Here is a 24,527-nt window from a genome sequence, read left to right as displayed (position 1 = left end):
ACCATTTTTCATACTTAGGATGTTTCTCTATGATGATGTGATCAAAATTCCACTGCTTGGTAACTGACTCATGACTGTTACAGTGTCTCTGGGTCATGTGATCACCTCTTGACAAGCAAAATCAGTGGGGAAAGCAGGCTCACTTAACAAACGTGTTACTAACCACTGCAGTGATTCACTTGACTGGCAAAGGTCCCCAAAAGGGGCAAAACTCACTTAACAAAGGTCTTACTTAGCAACAGAAATGTTGGGCTCAATTGTCATAAGTCAAGGACTACTTGACTTATGTATTTATTCTAGGCTTGCTGAATTAATTCACCTAAAACATCTTCATGAGGATATTACTGTTCAGGTTCATTACCTTCATTCCACTAACTAAAGGAACAAATTTGCAGGAAGAACATACTGGTAGTCCTTGTTTAAAGAATACTTAATGCAGGGGTCTGCAACCTTAAACACTTAAACACTCAAAGAGCCATTTGGGTCCATTTCCCAAAATAAAACCAATAGAGCCAATAATTTAACAACCGGTGTGACTGGGTAGGCAGGGCCATCTTGACATCACTCACTGCCACCCAGTCACATGACCCCCCAGCTACACCTACCCAGCCAGTCATTAGGACAGAGAACCGGTTGTTAAATTATTGGCCCCAGCCCCTCCCCTTCCAGCCACCTTTTGGCACACCAGGCTTTGGGTGTGTTGTTTCCCCTCCCCATCTCTCTCTCTCTCCCTGTTTCTCTCCCTCTCCTCTCTCTCTCTCTCTCTCTCTCTCTGTATTGTAGTTCTGCATAATGGGCTCCAGGAGAAGGGGATCCTAAAGTGCGCTAAATTTCACTGTGTTGTGCAGCAGCAGGCAGGCAGGCCATGGAGGTGGCAACAGCTCCAAGCCCGAAGTGGCGGGAGGTGAGGTCTTTACAATGGGGGAGCGGGGTCTCCTCCTCCTCCTGAAGCCCATTGCAATGCAGAGCCACAATACAACCCTGCCCCACTCGCCCTTAGGAACAGCATCAGTGTCAGCTGTGGCCAATCACACTTGGGGTGGAGAATAGGTCACGTATCTTCTCGAGCGCCCAAGGTGCGCGCAGCACCAAGGGCCAGAAGAAGCACCTGCAAGTCTCAGCAAGAGATGAGGCACCGGAGAATCAGCTCCGGCCGCTTCTTTCCTCTGCAGTGTTTCCCAGACACAGCTTACAGCTCTGAGCCTGAAGCATTGGGAGGCAAGGTCTGCCTTGAGTGCAAATGTACTGCAACGAAGGCAGAATGCTGTTGCCACGTAAAGGTAAGTACAGAGGCACTTCTCTCTCATTCTGGAATATGGAGCGAGTCTCCATCCCTCACCGCACCCTTACCTTCTCAGGCCAGGTAAGGAGTGACTGGGAGGGGAGGGGCCAGCCAGTGGTGGGATCAGCTGACGGAGCTACAGCAGAGGGCCAAAAGAGCCACATGCTGCTTCAGAGCTACAGGTTGCCGACCCCTGACTTAGTGACTTTGAAGTTATGGTGATCTTATGATCCAGTTCATAAGATGAACTGCTAACACTCCTGCAGTCACATGACTGCACTTTGCTTGGGAGCCTGTTTGCCTTTACCACCAGTTGTAGCATTCTGTAGTAGAGTGGCTGCAATTTCTTTTTTGTCAGTTTCTGGCAAAATTGAGATTAAATACTTAAATTCTTTTGAAAAAGAAAAATCTTTTGTAAAAATCAAATAAGAATATATCATTCAATCTTCAAAATAATCTTCTTACATTTGGGAAAGAAAGACTCTAGATTTAAGGTTTTATTTATGGATTGTTGATGAATACAATAGATTTTACAAGGAACAACATTAGATTACAAGTACACAGACATAGGAAGAAAGCTTATTTGAAAATATATACATAAAATTCTGTATCTTGGTATTATATTATTTTCTTTATAAAATGTTTGTGAATCAAGATACTTTTCTTTGAGAGAAATTGTTATTGTTCCCTTGATGTTTCCCTTACTACAATTATTGATCTGCAAAAGAATTAATTTCTCTTTTGCAACGTAAGTAAAATATATTTCAGAAAGATCATTGAATTATACAAGATTTAGGTAAATTAAGTACAATTGCATTTGACATTATAGGAAACAGAACCTTTGCACAGTGCTTCTTACCAGAATTTTGCAAAAAAATATATAACTTTTTACTCAAATTATTTGATAATTAATGCTATTACTTTACTATAATAGAGGTAACCGACCTGGAGAATTTATTAATTTATTTTGTATATTGTATTGTATTCATTTTAATTCTCTGATTTTGTATTTAGATTTTGGAAATATGTTGTTGAATATGTCTATACGGATGCAAAAAAATAACAGATGTTCCTATAAACATTACTCTTTCTGTTGAATTCTCAATTCTGAGCTTTCACAATTTTTTTTGGCTAAAAAGCCAAACAATTCAATAGGCTCATGCAGCATAATCAGTATGAATAAAGACAGTAGCACAAAGATGACTTTCATTACATTTATATCGAAGAAATATACTGCAAATATTTCTTTAACAACAAATAATAAAAAGCACAAGTATTTTAGATCAAATACATTCACAAAAAGCAGTTAAGAGAGAGAGACAACAGAAAAGCTTTCTATTCAATAGTCTATACTAGTGAACTACATTGCAAATTACACTCTTGGCAGGTGTCCGACTTTCCTTTGGACAAATTAATAACATTTGACACATTTGGAAGGCTGTAAGCATTCTAGCCATTGGCCTTGTTATTCTTACTTTTTAAAAGTTTTAAAGACACTGACAAACATCTATTTAAATGAAATCAAGAGGGGGAGAGGCAGTTGGTGCTCTTACAACATATAATACTATTAAACCAGGTGTTTTTGTTTGAATAGTTCTCAGCTCTTCAGTGGAATTTGCCCTCTTTTTCATTAGTAGTGTGTAAAATGTTACAGATCACAGTACATGAGGAGAAATCAATTTATGGTCAGGAAATCAATCAAGAGCTGAGGAAGAGGCCATGCCACTGCTTAATTTCCAGGCTGCACTGCAGCCACGTTCCTTTGTTCTGATGCAGAAGGAATGTTCTTATTGATGGACAAACTAGGAAAAGTTTGGAGACATACCTCACATGCACCAATAGCAACACTCAGGAGTAAAGGGAGTAAAATAAGCTGTATTTTTTAAATATTAGGATAACACAAATTGTCCTCGTTTCATCAGTGAAGAAATCGGATACTCATTTTTTGTTCTACATCCACTTTTTCCAAAACCTGTAAAAAAAGAACACAGTTAGAATATTCCAGTTTCATTTCATTTAGTTCAATCTTGCTATTCTACAGAGTGATCCTTGTATTTTTCTCACTGGAAATGTTTCTTATGCTCTGCATAAATGTATGTATTTTTTTTAGTCTCAATTAGAGACACAACCAAAGAGTAGCTTATCAAATTTATCCAATCTGTCCACAAGAGAGTTCATTACCTGGATCCCAAAGAGTAGCTGGAAAAAATAACTCATTGCTTTTTGACAGCTCAGGAGGATCAGGACTGGCCTGAATTTTCAGGGAATTTTATTTTGAAGAAGCAGGACAGCCTGAAAGGCTGAGCCCATGGTCTCTGCAAATGGTGCTCTTTTGGGACCCAGAATTCATAGTCAATATCCCATCTAAATCCCCTTCTAAATCATCCAGAAAAAGACTGCTATACTAAATGTTTTTGGTACAGAAATATGCCTTAGTGAACTAGCTATGATTTCTTTATATATCTTTTCTATATTTCTTGTGCTATTGATATCCACCTTGAGTTTTGGAAATAGGCAGTATACAAAAATAAATAAATAGTAAAATAAATGTGGCCAAATATTAATAGTATGTGGGGAAAAAACAATCTGGCCAACCTTTAAAGGAAAATGTTCTTCCGATTGTTATAAACAGAATGGCAGATATATTCTTAACACTTGAGCAAACAGATTTATTGATCTGAAAGGCTAAAAAGCCCCGCAGCTGAGCCAGCGGCTCCACTCTCAGCGTGAAGAAGAACTTCCAATCCTGGTGATCTTACTAACCCATCAGTCTAGGGAATAAAACCAATTTTCTTTCAACTCTGAGCTGAGAGTTCAAGAAAACCAGTCCTGCGAACTGAGACTGAATTGAAAGACCTGAGGACAGTTACCAGGGAGGCATGTCTTCTGAATTTCAATTCAGTCAACGAGCTACCAGGCTAGAATAACCATCCTGGACTCTCACGTTGATACTATGGAGATATATTCTTAACCCTTGAGCAAACAGATTTACTGATTTGAAAGTTGTCACTGACTTTTACAAACTCTGCAAAGGAGATTGCACTGTCGCCATCTTGATCAGCCTCCTGGATTGTTCTATCAGCAATACTACCAAGTTGTTCATCAGAGATATTTACACCAACCATCATCCTCAAGACCTGTAATAGACAAAAGTTCAAGGAAAATGAGAAAGTAGCTTTTGTTTTACATTCAAACTATTAGAAAGACTCTATCAATCTCATCGCTTGGAAGTCCACCTACCACCCATTTAAATACATAAATTTAAGTAGAACATGAAAACCTCATTTCTAGATGAAAGGACATCAGCCCACATCAATTTGATACCATCAATAGAATTTGGTATTTCAATGTCCCGGTGTTTGGAGGCCGTACGGGTCTGGATGGATGGCAACCGACTAAAACTCAACCCTTCCAAGACGGAGTGGCTGTGGCTTCCGGCCCCCCGGTTCAACCAGGTGCTTCCATCTCTGGCCATTGGGGGCGTGCAACTAGCCCCCATGGAACAGGTGCGCAATTTGGGCGTCCTCCTAGATGCCCGGCTGTCCATGGATGACCATGTAACAGCCGTGGCAAGGGGGGCGTTCCATCAGGTCCGCCTGATGCGCCAATTGCGCCCCTTATTGGACCGGGATGCCCTACGCACAGTCACCCATGCGCTAGTGACGTCTCGCCTGGACTACTGCAATGCTCTCTACATGGGGCTTCCCTTGAGATGCACTCGGAGACTACAGTTGGTCCAGAACGCGGCCGCGCGGTTGATTATGGGGAGGTCTAGATACTCCCCTGTAACACCTCTCCTGCGCGAGCTGCACTGGCTTCCTGTGGTCTACCGAGTGCGTTTCAAGGTTTTGATTATGATCTTTAAAGCGCTTCATGGCATAGGACCTAGTTACATGCAGGATCGCATCCTGCCCCACACATCCCTACGACCAATTCGCTCACACAGAGAGGGACTTCTCCGGGTGCCGTCCGCCAAACAGTGTCGGGGGGCGACATCCAGGAGCAGAGCCTTCTCTGTGATGGGCCCAGCCCTGTGGAATGACCTCCCCCGTGACATCAGGATTATTTCCGATCTCCGCTCCTTCCGTGTACAGTTGAAGACCCACCTCTTTCAATTATCCGGCCTGGCTCAACCGTAATTTTTTCATATTCCTCCTGTCTTTTTTAAATTTTAAATTTTTATTGTATATTGGGTTTTTATTAAACGGGGCATGTTAATGGTTTTAATTTGTCTAAATGTTTTAATCTATTACCTCCTCCGTGCATGTATGTCTGTGTATATATGTATGTTTATATATGTCTTAGTGTACGCCGCCCCGAGTCCTGCCCGGAAAGGGAGCGGCTAATAAATCCAAATTTATTTATTATTTATTTATTATTTAAAGATAAATTATTTAAAGAGGTATTGTCTTGAAAATTCAATCAAAGTAATACTTATACATTTTGCAATGCATGGACACAATTCTCAAAAGTGGTTAGTGTAGGCACAATGAATGAAGTGGGCAACTTGCATTTCTCATTACTTAAACCACCCTAGCTACAGCAGATGGGAATTAGCATATCTGGAAGGTCACACACTACTCATAACATATAGAAATGGATTTCAACCAAAGACTTATCCAGAAAGAATAATCAGTTGAAACCTTTTACCTAAGAATAACTATGCAAAATCTTTAGAACAGTTTCAGAAAAATGAAACAAATTCAAAACCACAGAGAATTACAAAATCAAAATTATAAACATGACTTTACCAGAGTAGAAATGTGAGAAGGAATACCTACAGAAACAAGAGGTAGGTAGAACCCAACTACTGGTTACTTAATGACCATTTGAAACTGTGATGGACTAAAAAAACAGTTACCTATAACCCAGCCTCAAAATTACACTGGTGATTGGTTATATCAGGTGAGTGCATTTTGGGTGTTTAGCAACCAGCTCATATTATTTACAATTGGTTGCATTATCCCACAGTTAAATGACTGCCATTTGTGATGTTTTACCTGTTTTCTGGCATCCATTGGATATGCTAGATTCACTTAATGACTGAGTGGTTTAATTTACCACCATAGTGGAATGGTTACTGGCCATCATAAAAACAGTCATAAAATCAAGTTAGGTTACATGGTAACAGCTGCAATAACTTATGACCAAAATTTCAGGCTCAGTTCTGGTTGAAAATTGAGGACTACCTTTATGTACATAGTATTTTTTTTCCTATTGGCTCTACTATAATGTGCACAACCACATTGAAACATAAATATAGAAATGCCCAACTGATAAATGTTGTATGTTTAGTTACATTCAATCTTATCCATTAAAAATGATAACTTAGAGATACAAAAAAATTTAAAGGATGAAATAAGAATGTAACTTCAATCAGTTTAAAGTAATTTATAGATTATGCAATCTTACGCTACCTGAAGAAGTTCCTCTCGAGAAATTTTATCATCTTTATCCAAGTCATATAATTGAAAAGCAACTAGGAAATGAAATGAAACAAAATTAGCATCTTTGCTACATTTGTCATATACAAAGCACATCACATAGTCAATATGGATTCAGACCAATAGACAGGACCATAATAGAAAAGCATTCTTTTAATCTTTAGCTGTTTTTAATGGACATTGCATCTATGTAATCTCAATAATGAATATAAATCTATATTTCCCCAATGACAATTCATATGTAATTTACATTGTTAAATGTCAGCATAATTTTATAAACATCCATTTACAGGGTGGTTATATAAACCTTCAATGAAATATTCAAAAGGAAGATTGCAGAATAAATTAAGTTGCTGAATTACAGTAAAAGTTTAATAAATGCCCAATATTTATGTTGATTCTAATGAAATAGATATCAACCATTTCCTTTGCAATTTTGATAAGGTTTTCAATTTATTTACTCTATACTTTGATATACTTTGAATAATACTTTACAGTAATATTCTTCAGTGCATAATATTAAAGTATAGAGTAAATAAAGTGTACAGTACTCTATACTAAATTAGTATATAGACTAAAGAAAGAAGGGCAAATCTTTAAACGAAATCCATGAAGTAGAATACAAACAATGCAGTTCATGTGAATTTCCATTAAAAATGTCTTACAGTGCAATTTGTTGCTCCGGCTGTTAAGAGGTTCTGGCCCATTCTGGTCTTTGCTTTTTTCATTATCTTCAATAGGTCGGAAGTGGGCCAAAGTTCTCATGAATCCACGGAAATTCACCTGATCTTCTCTATATGTATATAATACCAATTGTTAGATTATTTTAACAATGCTTCAAATAAATATGAATAATGAATTATTGCTATTTTTTGTGTATCATTGCTAGAAATTCAAGGTAAGTTCTTGTTCAACCAAACACTACAGTGAACTGCTATAGCAAATATCTTCCTCTCTCTTAATCAGGAGGATAGTCTTAATTAGCAAATAGTCAAGGTTTCATCATCTAGTTACATGTTTCCTTCTCCTACCACATGAATGTTCAAAAGCTGTTCCAAAATATCTTCCTAACTCTCTGGAATAGATATTGAGGAGAGGTGGTATTCAGCAGGTTCTGACCAGTTCTGGAGAACCGGTAGCGGAAATTATGAGCAATTCAGAGAACCAGTAAATATCACCTCTGACTGGCCCCACCCCCATCTATTCTCTACCTCCCGTGTCCCAGTTGATCGGGAGGGAATGGAGATTTTACAGTAACCTTCCCCTGGAGGGGGGTGGGAATGGAGCTTTTACAGTATCCTCTTCCTGCCACGCCAACCAAGCCATGCCCACAGAACCGGTAGTAAAAAAAATTGAATCCCACCCACTGATATTGAGGGTACATAGGGAAGTCTTATAGTGCAACAATATATTACCAAACAGGGACAAAATGCTACATTTTACAAATGCTACCTTATTTGTATTTTGCAATTTATGATCTTAACAGAAATCTCAAGTATCAGGGTATATTTAACTGTTGCTTCTTTCAAGAATATGCAAATGGCAGCAGTTGAAGATTACATACACTTTTGATTTGAATTTAATCCAGATGATATTGAAGAACAAGTCTTTAATCTGAAACTTTACAGATTAGCATTAAAGAATATCTATCTAGATATATTCTACTAGCATTCTCATGGAATAAACTGAACTCAGATAACATAAAACTTACCCTTCTGGAAAAAAGGCATTGATAATCCTATCCCCCAATGGGTTAATAGCAAGTTCTGGAATGCGTTGAAAGTCTTCACGGCTACAATATCAAATAAATGAATTCTTAACCAAAGTAATTGAACCTATCCATTTAATTGTGTATATATGTTTAGTACTTTAGTACATCTAACCATATCTAATTGTACAATCTAAATCCCACTCAACCATACCTGTGCAAAATTAACTAATTTAACTCTATTTATTTATTGGTTTGTTATTCAATTTCTACAGCCATTTGTCCCACATAGGTGATTCTTGGTGGCTTACGAAAACCAGAAGTTACAGTACAACAATATTAGAATCTAACATATTATATATTATCATATATTATATATTATAAAACATTATTGTATTATATATTGTAGGAAGTTAGCACCCACCCCTTTCCTAGAAGAATGGAATATTCTGGGAAATATTAAAAAGGCAGAATATTATATTTCCCTGGATGAGAAATGAAAAAACCTGTTTTTTAGGCAGGAAGCAGACTCACTCTTAATTGCCCCCACCCTCCTCAATAGCCCACAGCAAATGTCAGCACTTAAGAGATAAAGAGATAGTGTGGGTCTATTCTATTCATAAGCAAATGCCCTTACAAGATCCAACAAAGGTAGGATTAGCCCTCTACCCATCTAGCAACAGAACTCACCACATGGTACCTGGGGAGATTACATCACCCAGCAAGATTCGACCAAGCTCGAGACTCAAGACACACTCTCTCTCCCACCCTTTTTTTTGCCCAGGATCTCAACCCATCTGGTCTTGTCCACCACTAAACTATCTTTCCAAGTAGTCTCCATGTTTCCATTGTCTTTCTTCCCACTTAGAACTGAACCCAGATGGACATTTCTTCCAACAATATAATATGTATAAGCTTCCTCCACTAACGTTTTATTCTTTTTTGTTCAGATTCAGGTTTTAAAATTTAAACAGAGGATATCTGTCTCTATATTGTATGTTTTACAGCCGAGCTTTAAGTTGAACATTAACCTCGTTAACCACACTTTTTTAAAAAATCTATTTTTGTCACTGTCAATCACCTTTAAACATGCCATTTTACTCATGAGGGGAATATTATTTACCAGGAATGTTAACTAGAAAATCTGCACAAGTCATAAAAATAAATGAATACTGAAATGCTAGTCTCGTTTTAATTAAGCCTCCTTATACTGGTTTAGGTTGGAACTTACAGGAAACATTCATTTGTTCCGCTTATATGCCATAGCAACACTATCAGGTAAGCTCTACCCAAGAATAGTTATCTTCTGAAGCAGTCTTGAATATAGTTTGGGTTGCTCTCATTCAGAACAAATCACACCCCATATATTTAACAAACTAGACTGCCAAACTACAGTTAAACATTTTCATTTTTATTTGCAGAGGTGTAAATCGACAGATTGATCTACCATACTATGCAATTAAAAAAAGATGTCTTTCCATTTCAAGTGAATATTCTTGTTCTCGTAATATGACCTTGCTTTTCTCTTGTCTAAATACTGTACTTTCTAAAGAGTGTGATCACAGAGTAAGCCAAATGTAGACACCAAGTGCACAGTTACAACTATGAAGTTACCCACACATTTTCTTATTACAGTATGTAAAACAAGTGTGTGAAGACAGAAGGAAAAAAAGAGATAGAAACATGTCAGTTGTGCATGATTTTAATCTGACTTTAGGGACACTCATAAAGAAATCAGATGCCTAAAATGGATGGATGGGTGGATGGATAGAATTGCACAAATTCTTTCGATATTGTGTTTATAATTAAGTAAATAATACATTATATAAACATGAAGAAAAATTAAAATTAGGGATAACACTAGGAAACTTGAAGAGATATTTTGCTATTTTATAACTATCATTAGTACCATATTTGGCATAATGGGGACGAAGGAGAAGGCAGATATCAACTTCTTAAGGTAAAAGGAAAAGAACGATGTATCTTTTGTGATCAGGATGAAGAAGCAAAAAAAAAAGTAGTACTTAGTTTAAATTAGATATTTTATGTAAAAGAATGCTCAATAAATAAATAATAGACAAGTATGTCCTTTAGTAAACCATTTCCCAATACATATTACACATAAAATATTTCAAAGGCAGCAACATTTTAAGTATTAAAATTGTAATATAATAAGGATTACTGATAAATCCAATGTTAATAAATTGGAAGCTCTACTGCACTTAACACATTTAGCTCATATGTAAAGTTCCAAACAGAACTTATATAAGCTTGTTATGTAAGCTTCTGCAGGCTTCTGCCTTACCCCATTTAAGGGAATGAAAGAAATATGAGAGCTAGGTCAAAAGAATTCAGATAATGATTGGTTCTCCATTTGGCAAAAGAAAATAATATTTATACCAATGAACATCAACAAAAACATTTCTACATTAAAAATATCTACAAACAGTCATTTGTATTCATTAGAATCATGCACCATACAGGATTACATGCTAACTGCACAGAGGATGCCAAATCCAAAATTTGGTTGTGATATGTATTATTTGGCATACACATTTCTGAATTAATGAGAACTAAAATAATGGTCATTGTGAATTAGTGTTTCAGTTCAAATATTAAATTTATTTACAGATTTCATTAAGGACTTTCCAGACTTGAAGTAACCAATAATTTATAAAAATAGCAAAATTATCTCTTGGCATAAAAGATTATGAGATGTTGTAATAAAAATACCCATCTGATTAAGCTACAGACATTTTTAGCACAATCAGATATAACTATTGTTATACAGGAAAAGTATAAATTATTCCACACCTTCCCATAGCTCAGTATGGAACTACTTGTTGAACTAAACACTTGAGCAATTTGCATGATAGGGACACTTATTACATATATAATGTTAATTTAGTGAAACAATCAGGTGTACAATAATATGTATTAAAAAATCCCAGTTAGGTGGTAACAATTAGCAAACTAGCTTAATCTTGAAAACTAAACTAGCCAGCAGTGTGCAGCAGCTGCCAAAAAAGCCAACACAGTTCTAGGCTGCATAAATAGAGGGATAGAATCAAGATCACATGAAGTGTTAATACCACTTTATAATGCCTTGGTAAGGCCACACTTGGAATACTGCATTCAGTTCTGGTCTCCACGATGTAGAAAAGATGTGGAGACTCTAGAAAGAGTGCAGAGAAGAGCAACAAAGATGATTAGGGGACTGGAGACTAAAACATATGAAGAACGGTTGCAGGAACTGTGTATGTTTAGCTTAAGAGAAAGAAGCACTAGGGGAGACATGATAGCAGTGTTCCAATATCTCAGGGGTTGCCACAAAGAAGAGGGAGTCAAACTATTCTCCAAGGCACCTGAAGGTAGAACAAGAAGCAATGGGTGGAAACTAATCAAGGAGAGAAGCAACTTAGAACTGAGGAGAAACTTCCTGACAGTTAGAACAATTAATCAGTGGAACAGCTTGCCTCCAGAAGTTGTGAATGCCCCAACACTGGAAGTCTTTAAGAAGATGTTGGATAGCCATTTGTCTGAAACGGTATAGGGTTTCCTGCCTAGGCAGGGGGTTGGACTAGAAGACCTCCAAGGTCCCTTCAACTCTACTATTGTATTGTATTGTATTGTATTGTATTGTATTGTATTGTATTGTATTGTATTGTATTGTAAACTAGCCTGAGTAGATTAAGACTTAATAGACCTGAATCTATTTTGGAACACTAGTCGAAAGGGTCCCAAAAATGGGGAAATGAGGCACTTGGAGATTTGATAAAAAAAACATTTCATTAAAAAATGAGTTTTCTTCTTCCCATCAGTAGATCAAGTTTTCTTTTGAATGCTATTTGATTAATATGATTCATCCAGTGGGTTGGTTCCTACCAGTTCGAACTGGTTCAGCGGTTCAGTGGTTTGGTAGTCTGGGTCGCTGGAACCAGCAACGACCCAGGCCTGCCACGCCCCCGAACTGGTGCTCCTAGCGGTGCCTTGTTTTTTGCTTCTGCGTATAGCAATTTTTACTGCACTGCGCATGCACACGCAGCACGCATCAAGCACACGGCGTGGCCATGAGCGAACGGGCAGTAGCGACTGACGGAACCCACCTCTGGATACATCTTAAATGTTTTTGCTCAACAGTAAAGTAAAAGCATCTGAAATAAATATTAAGCATAGTTCTGTGCAAAATCTACTTCATTTTCAAGTAACCAACATAAAGGAACAAGCAGTTAAGGAACATACTTCGGAGTAGCACTTGATAAACCAATCATGAAAGCTCTGGAAAAGTTGCTGTAATATGCACAGTATCTACAAAGATTAGAATACTGCAAGCAATAGTATTCCTTATGACACTTCATGGAATTGAAAGTGTCAAGGGCAAGGAACCACCACAACACCATGAGCTGATCAAAGTTGAATCTTTACTGTTGCTCACCTCCTTACAAGAATCTCACCACACTGACTGTATTCTATTGGGAATAGCCATATAAGAGTTTTGGGAATTCTGGGGGAGATCAGGTCTGTGTCATTTCCTGCTACACAAGAACTCTAAGCTAGCCCTCTCTCTGGCTGGACATTTCACAACATAAAGTTGGACTTTGAAGATGCAAGATGGAAAGAATACAGGTAGTCCTCGACTTACAACAGTTTGTTTAGTGACTGTTCAAAGTTACAATGGCACTTGAAAAAGTGAATTATGACCATTTTTCACATTTATCACCGTTGCAACATCTCCATGGTCCCGTGATTTACATCTGCATGCTTGACAACTGATTCACATGTATGATAACTGCAGTGTCATGGGATCATGCGATCCCCTTCTGCAAACTTCTGACAAGCAAAGCCAATGGGGAAACCAGATTCACTTAACAACCATGTTACTAATTTAACAACAGCAACAAAGTCGTAAAATGGGGCAAAACTCACTTAACAATTTTTTTCACTTTCCAGTATACAATTTGGGCTCAATTGTGGTCGTAAGCTGAGGACTATCTGCATCAATGCTTTTGAAGACAACTCCTAAGAATACCATGGACAGCAAAACAAAATGTAACAAAATGTATCAAGGCACAAATAACCAGGTTCAATTTATGATAATTTAGACACCTTATGCAAAGGCTTCGCTCTTTGGAGAAAGCTCTAATGCTGGGAAAGATGAACAGAAAAACAGCAGTAGCAAGCTGGAGGAATGGATTCTGTCATCGTGGCAATATGTACAACATGTAATGCCTGAAAACCAGGTTAGGGATAGATCATAATTAAGAAAATCTGAACCAGGGAGAAGAATTTGGGGAAGAAATGGCAAAGACCATTTGCATAATTAGAAAGTTAAGAGAATAACTAAAAGTACTCACCTTAGGGTACCATTCTCTCCTTTGTCCAGGCTAGTAAACCGACTGTATAGACGAGTAATCTGACTATGAGAAACTGGGGAGGGGGGGGGGGAGAAATAAGGCTTAAATTAAACATAAATACCAACAATTGATCCAATAAAGAGTTATTTTACAGCAGTTCAAAACTTGGATTTTGTAATATTCAAAATTTAACAAAGAAATTTTAAAATTTCTCTCGCAGAACATAAAGCTAATGAATTTACTTTAGATGTTACTTTAAAAAAAACATGTTTGCAATCCACGTTTGAAAGCATTATTATCTATGCAAATTGGGAAATGCTATGACTCCTAATAGTTTCTTCACTCTTCCTGTCCTGAAAGGCACAGAACTCAAAATATATTCTCCCTTGCTTATCTGCTATATTGATTTGGAAATGGCTCCTTTGGCTTAGTTTTATTCCTTATCAATGGAACTCTGTTGAAGATACCACACTGCTTTCTTTCAGGCAGTTTACACAAAAGGACTGCAGCCTTTCCTTAAACTAATCACTGCTGCCCAGAAACAATTGTTGTTTGCTATGCATAAACATTGGTAAATAAAATAATAATGAAGAAGCAATTGTTCAACGAACAGAAGGCTATTAGAATTTCAGAAAGTGTTTTAACCTACAAAAGGAAGGAATGTAAACTAAAAAAAACCTGGATGGGTTTCCTTAGTGTTTATTTTGGAGCCCAAAGGAAAATAAGACCCTGTCTTAATGTCTTTTTTACATATGGGAGGCCTACTTCTGCTTGCTCACGGTGGGGCAGGAGGCTGTGTGACATGTTAGTGCTGCCACTGCAAGGCGGAGGAGTGAAGCTGCCCCCCGCACTGGCTTACCTCAGGGCCCACACAATCAGGTCACCCATGCCCCTATACCTACCTCACCGTGGCTCCAGCAACCCTGTCTAGCAGGACACCGTGTAGTCACTAACCCACTTTGGCTTGTGTGGCCGTTTCCAGGTGCCCCATTTTGGGCCTGAAAGACCTCCTGCACCAACCTAAAAGCCAAAACAGTGTGCGGGGATGCCGCGCGAGGTCACCGCACACCCTATTTTGGGCCTGGAAAGCCTCCTGCATCAACTTGGAAGCCAAAAGTGGGTGAGGGGGGGCACATGCATTGCAATTTGGGGTTGCGTGCACATACATTCATGTTCACACTTTGGGCACTCGGCACTAAAAAGGTTAACCATCACTGATCTAAGATTTTGTCCTGACAAAATTCCTCTAATTCAAATTATCAGGTAAGAGGTAGCTGAAGTCAGACTATACAAATAATAGTCAACTCTTTTATATTCTACTTTGGTATAATAGAAACATTCAAAGGAAGGCTTCTATTACTAAAGGAATAGCATTATCTCCATTCCATGAACACTCCATTCATCTTCTCAGTTTTGTCTAATCAAAAAATAAATTTGCAGAATTCAAAATATCTACGCATAATATAAAGCAAGTAAGCAACCATTGCGTGCCAATTTGAAAAATGATTGCCATGTCCATAGATTTATGCCAATAAAGAGTTGCTATGCATATCTTTGCAGAACGCCTGTGCTAAATCAAATGAACAGAAGTAGCTCTCACGTTGACTAAGTAATGACTTTCAAGTACTAGCAGCTTAGGCACTTGTTAAATTATTGTCCTGGTTTTTTGGTTTAAGTAGTAGAAGTTCTGACAGTTCCAGATGAATATAACATTAAATATGTTAAGGAAACCAAAAGGGTGCTTACAGGAAATCCACAAAACACAACACACTTTCACTTGTTCATTCATTCATATTTCTTAACTAACCATCTCTCTGATTTACTTTATTTATTAAATTTATGTGCCACCCTTCTCCCAGTTCCCAAGTAATTTACACTGAGATATTGTTTCTGATCCAATTTCCATATATTTCCATAATGACATAGTCCTGTCCCATAGTTCAGTGTTGACAATCTGACTATATATTGTGTGAAATACTTAAATAATTTTAATTAAGTTGTAGTTTTATATCACACTTTTTATCTAGGAGATCAAAAAGATGTACATATGTACAGGGCATGGAAAATGGCCTTGAAGGACAGAAGGAAGAGCCACTACCAAAGGCAACAGTGAGGTAAGAGGGCCTCCAGGCTCATGCCAAGAAATGAGCGTGAGTAAATGTCTCACAGACCTCTCCCTAATTGACATGAAGATAAAAGGAGGAGGAAGCACAATCAGATTTACAAGATTTTCTTACTATAGATGTTACAATAAAAGTAGTCTTGACCCGTGTGTCATTTTTAATAAATGTATTTATTTAGCAAATTTATATATGGTACATATAACTGAATATGTCTCTCAATGGCATAAAATGATGAAAATTATATAAAAATCATTAAAACACACACACACACACACACACACATATATATATATATATATATGTTTTAATGATATATGTGTATATATATATATTCTAGGTATATATATATATATATATATATATATATATATATATATATATATATATATATATATATATTCTAGGTATGTATATATATATATACATATTCTAGGTATATATATATATATATATATATATATATATATATATATATATATATATATATATATATATATATATATATATATATATATATATATATATTTGTGTTACAACCCCTGGTATGACTAAATATGGGAGGAAGGTCACTACTCCCTCTTTCTGTCCTTCGGCTTCATCACAGAAGACCATGCAGGCAGAAAACCATATTCTTATTTTTAATGTTGCCTTTTATATTTGTGTTGTATTTGTACTGATAAATAAATAAAGGGAGACTAGTACAGATCTATTTCGAGCTAATTAGCTCTCATCAGCTAGCCATACCCTTACTGGGATTTGAACCTGTGCTGTTATATATCTCAGGCAGGAGCCTTAGCCACTAAGCCACAGGATCGCCTCCTTATCAGTTGAGCCAGGGAAATAAGTATATATTTGTGTTACAACCCCTGGTATGACTAAATATGGGAGGAAGGTCACTACTCCCTCTTTCTGTCCTTCGGCTTCATCACAGAAGACCATGCAGGCAGAAAACCATATTCTTATTTTTAATGTTGCCTTTTATATTTGTGTTGTATTTGTACTGATAAATAAATAAAGGGAGACTAGTATAGATCTATTTCGAGCTAATTAGCTCTCATCAGCTAGCCATACCCTTACTGGGATTTGAACCTGTGCTGTTATATATCTCAGGCAGGAGCCTTAGCCACTAAGCCACAGGATCGCCTCCTTATCAGTTGAGCCAGGGAAATAAGTATATATTTGTGTTACAACCCCTGGTATGACTAAATATGGGAGGAAGGTCACTACTCCCTCTTTCTGTCCTTCGGCTTCATCACAGAAGACCATGCAGGCAGAAAACCATATTCTTATTTTTAATGTTGCCTTTTATATTTGTGTTGTATTTGTACTGATAAATAAATAAAGGGAGACTAGTACAGATCTATTTCGAGCTAATTAGCTCTCATCAGCTAGCCATACCCTTACTGGGATTTGAACCTGTGCTGTTATATATCTCAGGCAGGAGCCTTAGCCACTAAGCCACAGGATCGCCTCCTTATCAGTTGAGCCAGGGAAATAAGTATATATTTGTGTTACAACCCCTGGTATGACTAAATATGGGAGGAAGGTCACTACTCCCTCTTTCTGTCCTTCGGCTTCATCACAGAAGACCATGCAGGCAGAAAACCATATTCTTATTTTTAATGTTGCCTTTTATATTTGTGTTGTATTTGTACTGATAAATAAATAAAGGGAGACTAGTACAGATCTATTTCGAGCTAATTAGCTCTCATCAGCTAGCCATACCCTTACTGGGATTTGAACCTGTGCTGTTATATATCTCAGGCAGGAGCCTTAGCCACTAAGCCACAGGATCGCCTCCTTATCAGTTGAGCCAGGGAAATAAGTATATATTTGTGTTACAACCCCTGGTATGACTAAATATGGGAGGAAGGTCACTACTCCCTCTTTCTGTCCTTCGGCTTCATCACAGAAGACCATGCAGGCAGAAAACCATATTCTTATTTTTAATGTTGCCTTTTATATTTGTGTTGTATTTGTACTGATAAATAAATAAAGGGAGACTAGTATAGATCTATTTCGAGCTAATTAGCTCAACTGATAAGGAGGTGATCCTGTGGCTTAGTGGCTAAGGCTCCTGCCTGAGATATATAACAGCACAGGTTCAAATCCCAGTAAGGGTATGGCTAGCTGATGAGAGCTAATTAGCTCGAAATAAATCTATACTAGTCTCCCTTTATTTATTTATCAGTACAAATACAACATAAATATGTATGTATGTATGTATGTATGTATGTATGTATGTATGTATGTATTTATTTGTGTTACAACCCCTGGTATGACTAAGTCCCCCTTTATTTATTTATCAGTACAAATATAACATTGGCTCAGGACCTAGCTACTTGCGGGATCGTATCCTGCCCCATACATCCCTGTGACCAATTCGCTCGCACAGAGAGGGACTCCTCCAGGTGCCGTCCACCAGACAATGTCGGGGGGCGGCGTCTAGGATTAGAGCCTTCTCTGTTGCGGGCCCAGCCCTGTGGAATGACCTTCCCCCGGATATTAGGACTACCTCTGACCTCCGCGCCTTCCGGATAAAGCTCAAGACGCACCTATTTCAAGTAGCTGGCCTGGCTCAACCATAGTTCATTCACACTGCTCCTGACGGGTTTTTTAATTTTTGTGACTTTTAGACTTTTATTAGGGGATTTTAAACTATGTTTTAACTGTCTTTTCTTATCTTCATACCTCCTCCATGTACGCGTGTTCGTTTATTCTGTGTGTGTATTGTCCATATTGTTTTTTATGTGTTTTATTGTACGCCGCCCCGAGTCCTTCGGGAGAGGGTGCGGCTAAGAAATAAATATTATTATTATTATTATTATTATTATTATTATTATTATTATTATTATTATTATTATTATTATTATTATTATATATATTTATTCTAGGCTTCCCATATTTTAAGGGATTTCTATACTTTCTATACTATATATTGATTTAATACTAATACTAATACCTTCTTTCACCTATGATCTCATAGTTCAGGGTTACAACAATAACCCTGTGTTGGGCTGAGAGAGAAAACGACTGCTTCAAAGTCACCCAGCCAGACTTCATGACTAAAATGGGATTAAATCTCACAGTCTCCTGGTTTTTAGCCTGGTGCCCTCAACCACTAGACAAAGTGATATTTCTTTCTCTAATTTTATCACCACAATAATCACTCTATAAGCACTGTGTGAACTCTTGTCCTGAGCCATAATCTTTAACCTTAGATCTCATAATGTAGAAAATTTATTTCCTCTTGACCTTGAATATAGAATTAGGGATTTTTATGTAATAATACTGGTCAAGTATTCAATGATCGACCATTATGCCAAGATTCCTTACCTGTATTTTAGCATTACTTATCCAGTCCCTAGTTTCAGACTGTTAATGAAAAACTATAATCCAAGTTCCTAAATTTTCTTGGTCATTTTCTGTTGTAGTGAAAAATACTAACTTCATTTAAAAATCAAAATGAAGAAATAATAAATCAGACACGAGTTGGATTTTTTATTGCATAACAACCAAATGTGTCACATCTTTTGATGAGACTTTGCAAAATCTTGTAAAAATCCAAAGTTCACAGTGTTTCCTAGTCTGCTGTTAATTTATTTGTACTGATTTAGCCTACTGTTAATTTATCTGTACTGACTTAGTATCCCTATGATTACTAAAGTAGATTTTTTTATACTGAAATATACTAAACAGTTTCCAAGGATTACTCTAACATTTGCTGTAGTTAAGAACTGGAGAAAAGAGACGTAAAGTACACAAGCAGTCAATTGTTGACAGACTTATTGCCTGCACAACCAGGAAGTTCAGCATCTTAACTGAGAAAATTGAATTGTCTGCTGTGAACTTTTGTACCATAATGAGATTATTTAGCATTCTTTTCCCCAACGACTTCTATTGCAATAGGTCTCTGAGAGCGGGTTTAGAAGAGAAGTCTTCAGGAGGAGGAGGAGGAGGAGGAGGAGGAGGAGGAGGAGGAGGAGGAGGAGGAGGAGGAGGAGGAGGAGGATAGTATGAAAATTAGTTTGTGCGAGCAGGTGAAGCAGGAATACTAAAAAAGGTAAAGTCTAATTAGCTGTTCTGAAACAATATCAACACTGAAACAGCTGCAAGTACAAACTGAATCCCATAGGGAAACCCCTGAATATATTATTCCTAACTTACCCCATTATCAATTAAGCAACAGATACATTCACTTCAACAAACACCAAAGTATCATTTATTGATTCTTTTTTTGATAACCTAAGTACAGTAACAGAGAATTTTCCGTTTATATACCTCAGCACAGATGCTGGTATCAGTCTTTATTATACAAGGACACTATTGACTTGTAAATCATTATTTTGAGTTCTAATATTTTTATGACAAAGCAACCTTGTACTACTCAGTGTCTCTAAGTTAGCTGTCATCATTGATATTTAATAACCCAGGTAGTATTTCACTTAATTATTAAGAGACTTCAACTACCAAGGAACACAAATGGTAGGTCTCAAGTTAGAACTAATAGTTGGAATAAAAATCTGTATTAAAAACACCGTCTAATTCAGTATGGCAGTTTTTGCATTAAAGTACTCGATTGGCTTCTCTCACAAATAGAACTGTGTCAAACCAAACACACACACATGCCCAAAACATTGAACATTTGCAAGTAACTTCAAACTATATAACTCGTCTTTCCTCTATTACAAGATGGCATTGCCTAATAAACCCCACTCTTTTTGAGAACAGACAATCCACATTAGGACCCAACTCTTCCACAAAACTACTAGGAGGCCCCAGGCAACTTGCTCTTTTAGCTTTAATTCCTTAACTATAAAAATGAAATTACAATGTTATCAGGTTGTTCATCTTCATAAGATAAGGCTGCAGCATATTTTAAGTTAAAGGTACAGCATATTAAATTATTAAAACTATGATAAAACTCTTATTGCATTCATACAATTAGGGGAGGATGGAGAGAAGCGAAAATTCTAAAGAAAGATAGAGATAGATAGGTAGGTAGGTAGGTAGGTAGGTAGGTAGGTAGGTAGATAGATAGATAGATAGATAGATAGATAGATAGATAGATAGATAGATAGATAGATAGATATAGATAGGATAGAGATAGATAGATAGATAGATAGATAGATAGATAGATAGATAGATAGATAGATAGATAGATAGATGATAGATAGACAGACAGACAGACAGACACACACACACACATACACACACATGCCAATAGCATGCATGCATTTTACATATATAAAAACAGATTCCTAAATAGATCTAATTCTATGGAGGAGAAATAGAAATGAAAGAATATGTAAGATTAATATATTGTTGTATGATTAAAATATAATTAGTCTATGGTATTTACTTCCCAGAATGTACTTACAGAACTATTCTATTAGACTTGATTATAAATTATTACAACATTGCATATAATCTAAGAAAAAGCACTTCAAATTTCGATTTTAAATTCAGCTCTATGATTATTCATTATTTTAAAAAGTTCAGGATATCACAGTGACAAATAATGCTCTTACCAAAGGTTAAAATATGCACAAAAGAAGCAGAATCTATTCTTAATTATTAACTAATGAATCAATGAAGTAATGGGAGTGAATTATTCTCCTACCAATATGCTCCATTATCACTACACCAAACAGAACTATTTTTAAAAGGTTCATCAATGCTTATAATAAAGCAGCATAGAAATCCTAACAAAAAGTTGAAATAATTTGAATATGTATTCAATGTTACAAATTAAGCAAAATGATTCTTGAACAATGAAAAATCCTGAAGTGAGCTATGTTCATATATTTTATTTTAAATAGGTTGCTATTGTATGTCAAAAAACAATACAGGCCAATTTTAGAAACCTTCCAGAATTGTTCCTATGGCATTATATTCCTTTATACTAAAATGACCGGATGAGTAACTGAATTGCTATATTTGCTTGAATAACACAATAAAGAATTGAAAACACAACACCTAATAGAAAAAGTCTACTTTTTTGTTAATCAGAAGTTAAATATTCTTTGGTTGCAACAGGGAGTACTTTTTTATAGTAGTATGGGGGTGTGCGGGGGTGTTCATATAAAAATAATTTGGCATCTGTATAACAAAAGGCTCATCCTCATGTCCTCTTAACTACAGCATAAACATATATTGTAAAAAAATTACTTGTCCCCATGATGCTGTCTTCCTTTCATTCCCAGACCACAGATGAAGCAGCTTAAAAACATACTTAATTATTCCAATTTTAAAGTTGTGTTTTCCTCCTTTTCTCAACTCAGTTTTTTGCTATGGGCACTACATGGAAAACATCAGTGACAATGTGCTTGGACAAATTTGTTAAAGCTAAGATCTGCCCAGCTCTTATGAGTTACCTAAGCCTGCTGTAACCTTGCCCCCTTTCTTTATCCTGTCTCCTAATTTTATTTTGGCTTGCAAAGAGACTGGACACCTGACTTCTGTGACGGCATCTGTACATGTGACACATTCTTTCCAAGCATTTGTGGGATCTCACACAAGATCTTTATATACACTAATGTAATCCTCTTTTTAAAAAAAGTAGACCTGTGTTTACAAAACAGAACTTTGAGAGAACACAATGTCTGTTTCGCACAATAAATCATTTTAATCACAACTTTGTTGTTTTATCACCACAAGTTTCATATGGGGAGGGTTAAAGAGTGGAAATGTCTGGCAACCAGCCCCTTCTGCATTCTGGGCTCCTCACATCAGAAGGCAAATAGAACATGGAAGCATTGTGATACCAATGTACTGCAGCATTCTTTTAGCTTACTATTATTGCATTAGATCTTTCCCTTATTTGCTCTGGGATAGGAAGCTCTCCCCCCTCCTCCCCATTGCTTGGAACCAAGGACAAAAATCCAAAGCAATCACCGATAGATTGGATTTACTGAGAGGAAAAAGTGGCATTGCTTGGAGATTGTCGGATATTCATGTTCTCATTGGCTATTCCTGCCTTCCTGTTCTGCCCTCTTTAAGTTGCTGGGAATGCTCAATTTACAAAATCACCACAGCACCTTTATACAGGACATTTACCTTTTCTCATGATACTCTTTTTTTTCATATCAATTTGCCCTTGGCTTCCTGGTTCTCCTCACCCAATTCCCACATTTACAACCTTCTCAAACAGTTCCAATTCCTTCTTAGGGGGCTTATCATCTTTTCCAGAGCAGTACTAATTCTTTCATTCTTATGCCTCCATCAGCCCTGCCTCTGGGGTCTTGCCTTGATCTTTCAGGAGCCCATCTTCAGACATGGTCTGATAACAAGCCCCAGGCAAGAAGAGAGGTTGCTGTGAGCCAGGAGCACCAGAAGAATTCCCTCCTGCTTTGCTTGTGAGCCTTTCCCTCCGCACCTGTGACCTGCCAGCTAAGCTATTTTTGGGCACAGGTGTTGTGTGCTCTTTTCAAGCCTTACTTACCTTTAGAATTGATTTGACTGAAACTTTACACAGGTTCAAAATATTCCCATGCCTAGGGCCTGGTAGTTGGCAGGAACTCCTCAATAGGTGTGACACTCACCTTTTAAAGCCCTCACCTACGCTTGCACAATCCTGCTCCTCTCCCTATTAAGAAAAGTGATCGGGGATTGTTTTTCCCTACAGGCAGGGGAGGTGAAACAGGAAATGAAGCAAAAGGAGTCCACCAATTGATTTTCTTAACTTGCTCTACATTAAAATGGACAGGACAGTCCCATTCAGGAGGCCCTACCTCACCCATGAAACAAACTAGGGAATGACCACCAGAGCCACCAATTCCCTGCCGGCATAGCTTTTTCTGCCGACTCAAGAACCGGGGACGCATTTTAACGCGGCCAGATACCTCGCCTTCTCCCAAGTGTTGTAAAACAGAATCGTTTCCCCCGAATGACAAGCTCTCTCGGTGTCCTGTGACCGGATATAAGGCATATAGGAAGACACTTGGTAATTCCATGAGCCAGGCTTTTTTTTTTTTAGGGTGTGTGTGTGTGTGCTCTGGGTCGAGCCGACTCGGACGACCGATACCGGCTTTCGTAGAGCAAAGCCCGCAGGCTAGGGAGCGGGAGAGACAGCTGGGTGGTCCCGCATTTAGCCCAAGGTGACCCGGAGACCCGAGGAAGGGCTTCGAGCCGAGGGATGGTCATGACCGGGAGAAATCACAGCGCCACCTCAGCGCTCAATCCGGCCCCTCAATCGTCCGGGGAGGCGAAAAGGGCTCGTTCGCCTCATTCGTGCCGGGGCAACGAAAGCTATTCAGCCAAGGAAGGGAAGGAAATTCGCCCGGCCAGAATCCCAAAGGCGAAGGTCAGCGCTCTGCCTGTGACGACGTTGCCGCCGCTCATCGTTTCTAATCGGTACTCACAGCCCGTCTCCTTCTTGATCTCCTCGATCTCCTCGTCCCTAAGCAGCGTAGACGCCCGAGAGCCCATTGCAGCCGCTTCAAGACCCGTCAAAGGGAAGCTCCAGTCGCTTGGCCTAAAGCCGGCGCCGGGACCAATCAGCTGCGCGGACGTCGCGCGAGCTCTCGGCTATGCAACTGACAGGAACGCGCGACGCCCCTTCCCCCACCCTCCTCTTTATCATCCACAGCTTCCCCGCCCACTTCCCGCCCCGCC

The 24,527-nt window shown here is 37.9% G+C and overlaps 1 protein-coding gene across 1 annotated transcript; it reads right to left on the bottom strand.

Annotated features, from left to right (window-relative positions):
• Positions 1–1,748: 1,748 nt before the first annotated feature.
• CHP1 (calcineurin like EF-hand protein 1) lies at positions 1,749–24,484 on the bottom strand. The gene is made up of 7 exons (XM_081939064.1): positions 24,275–24,484; positions 13,789–13,861; positions 8,438–8,518; positions 7,392–7,519; positions 6,700–6,761; positions 4,297–4,419; positions 1,749–3,254 (listed from the first exon to the last, which is right to left on the bottom strand). The coding sequence occupies exons 1-7, from the start codon at positions 24,339–24,341 to the stop codon at positions 3,201–3,203; spliced, it is 588 nt and encodes a 195-aa protein (XP_081795190.1). The 5' UTR covers positions 24,342–24,484; the 3' UTR covers positions 1,749–3,200.
• Positions 24,485–24,527: the final 43 nt, after the last annotated feature.

The sequence above is a fragment of the Natrix helvetica genome (genome assembly GCF_964273705.1).
Source record: "Natrix helvetica genome assembly, chromosome: 1".
NCBI lineage: Eukaryota > Metazoa > Chordata > Lepidosauria > Squamata > Natricidae > Natrix > Natrix helvetica.
The sequence above is the reverse complement of the archived record's forward strand: the minus strand, read 5'-3'. Positions and strand labels throughout refer to the sequence as shown.